The sequence below is a fragment of the Acanthamoeba castellanii genome (assembly GCF_000313135.1).
Source record: "Acanthamoeba castellanii str. Neff unplaced genomic scaffold scf7180000084776, whole genome shotgun sequence".
In the NCBI taxonomy this organism is placed as follows: Eukaryota; Discosea; order Longamoebia; family Acanthamoebidae; genus Acanthamoeba; species Acanthamoeba castellanii.
The window spans coordinates 932,036-934,101 of NW_004457586.1; the positions used below are offsets into that span (position 1 = coordinate 932,036).

Here is a 2,066-nt window from a genome sequence, read left to right on the forward strand (position 1 = left end):
CCGGACCACGCCTCTGCAGGATGAAGCCGACGCACACGCGGGCCATACTGGCGTGCGGACATCACTTCCACGCGCAGTGCCTGCCGTCGGGCTCACCCTCGCCCGTGTGCCCTCTCTGCGAACGGAAGGCGGCGTACTTCGCTGCCAAGGCATCCGCCGCCGCCTCCTCAACGACGCTGGACCAGCAGCAGCCGCAGACCCCGGAGCAGTCCGACGCTTCGTCTTCGTCGTCGTCTTCGTTGAAGCGAGAAGAGGGCGAGGAAGCCGAAGCCGAAGCTGAGGGATCGAGCCAAGGACGCAGTGAAGGCGCCGACGAAAACGAAATGACGTGCGAGGACTGACACGAGCGGACGAGGGACACACACGAACGTACAACGACAAAGGGAACTTGACGAAGGTGATGGATGGCTGGTGGTGTACAGGAGGAGAAGTCTGGAGAGACAACAGATGACGAGCCGTGTGGTGGCTCTGCGGCGTGTTTGGGTAAGAAGAACAAGAGAAGTACAAAAGAAGAAGAGGAGAAGAAAGTGGGGGGTTTGCTGGTGGTCAAAACTGTTTGGGTTTGTCGTGTTTAGCAGCGCCTCAACCGCGCTTTAGCCGAATCGTGGAGCCTGCGTCGAAGCACGAGACCAACGCGGGGTCAGCCGTGGTGCGAGTGGCGGGAGAGTGGTGGCAGTGGTGTACCTCCAGACTTGGGGGAGTCCTCCGTATTGAGTACGTTGTTGAGTTCTCGCATCCAGTTGTCCTTGTCCTGCTGCGTCCGGGCAATGAGCACCAGCAGCACCTTCCTCTTGCCCACGATCTGGAAAGATAGCTTTTCTGTTGTGTTGTTGAGTCGGTCGTTGTGAGCCTTGGGTGCAGTGAAGAAGAAGTAGAAGAAGGTGGGTGCTGTGATGATGCCCACGTACTCAAGGGCAGGTCCTCAACGCATAGGTTGAACTTGGCGGGGAAGAGGTTGATGGAGCCCTTGTACACGAAGGCCTTTTTCTTTTCCTGGGCGTAGATCAGCACGTCGCTGAACAGGAAGAACCACCGCACCGTCGTCGCTCCAGACTTTCCTGTATCGCCAGAGTCCTCTCAACCGTAAGTGCACACGCCCGCAGCCCCCAGCCCGATCAGGTCAAGCGTGAAGGTACCCGACGACGGCTTCTTGGAGAGCTGGCCCTGGAAGATGAACTTTCGGCCGGCCTGCATCAGCGGCTGGTGTTGTAGCACGTGAAAGAAAACGGTCAGTTTTACACTGCCGAAGGCTTCCTCGATCGAGACGCGTACAGGGCAGGGGGAGGAGGGGTAATAGAACATGTCGTACCACGCCCATTCCGACGATCTTCCCCGACAGTTCGGCCATCATGTCGTTGTTTGATTTGTAGCTGTCCACCCACTGCGCCACATCCACGATCTTCTTCCTGTTGTGGGTGGTGGTGGTGCGTGAGCGGTACTCTTCTGCGTCGTTGGATCGATCCAACTCGAGGGACTGACGTACTGTGCTTGGAGCAGGTTCTCGTAGTCCCCGTGGTCTGGAGGTGTGTGCTTGATGAGAAGCTGCATACATGAACAGGGTCAGGGTCGTCAGTAAGGCGTCGCAGCTTGCGGTGGAATCATTATGATGAAGAAGACGCGTACGTCAATGAGCATCTTGTATCGAGGGATGCGCTGCACCGGCATGATGAGGAAGGCGTAGATGTTGAGGTTGTGGCACGCGTCGTTGTTGAGGCAATTCTACAACAGTCGGAGGGGTACCGTAAGCCCCAAGGCCACCCACAACAACAAGGACAGGCCTCAGTACCTCGAGCCATCGTGTGGCGATGACGGAGGAGAAGATCTTCTTGAGCTCAGCCGTGCACTTGTCGTAGCGCGAGCAGTACTCGCTGTACAGTTTCAGGAAAGGCATCTGGAGCCACCACCGTCACGACGTTAAACGACTACTACTATTGCAGGCTGGTCGGGGGGGGGGTTGTTTGTGGTGTAGTACCATCTGGACCAGGACGTGCCCCAGCTGGGTTTCGTATGTGTAGGTAGCCATGAGCGCCTCGAGCTGATCCAGGAGGTGTCGGTGGAACGCATGG

General features: G+C 57.6%; 1 protein-coding gene across 1 annotated transcript; it reads right to left on the reverse strand.

Annotated features, from left to right (window-relative positions):
• Positions 1–582: 582 nt before the first annotated feature.
• ACA1_284730 (PH domain containing protein) lies at positions 583–2,023 on the reverse strand (the record flags this gene model as incomplete). The annotated part of the gene is made up of 9 exons (XM_004344867.1): positions 583–611; positions 685–888; positions 909–1,058; positions 1,137–1,200; positions 1,310–1,406; positions 1,484–1,542; positions 1,624–1,719; positions 1,787–1,891; positions 1,973–2,023. 9 exons carry the CDS (start codon positions 2,021–2,023, stop codon positions 583–585), a joined length of 855 nt encoding a protein of 284 aa, XP_004344917.1.
• Between the last annotated feature and the right edge of the window lie 43 nt (positions 2,024–2,066).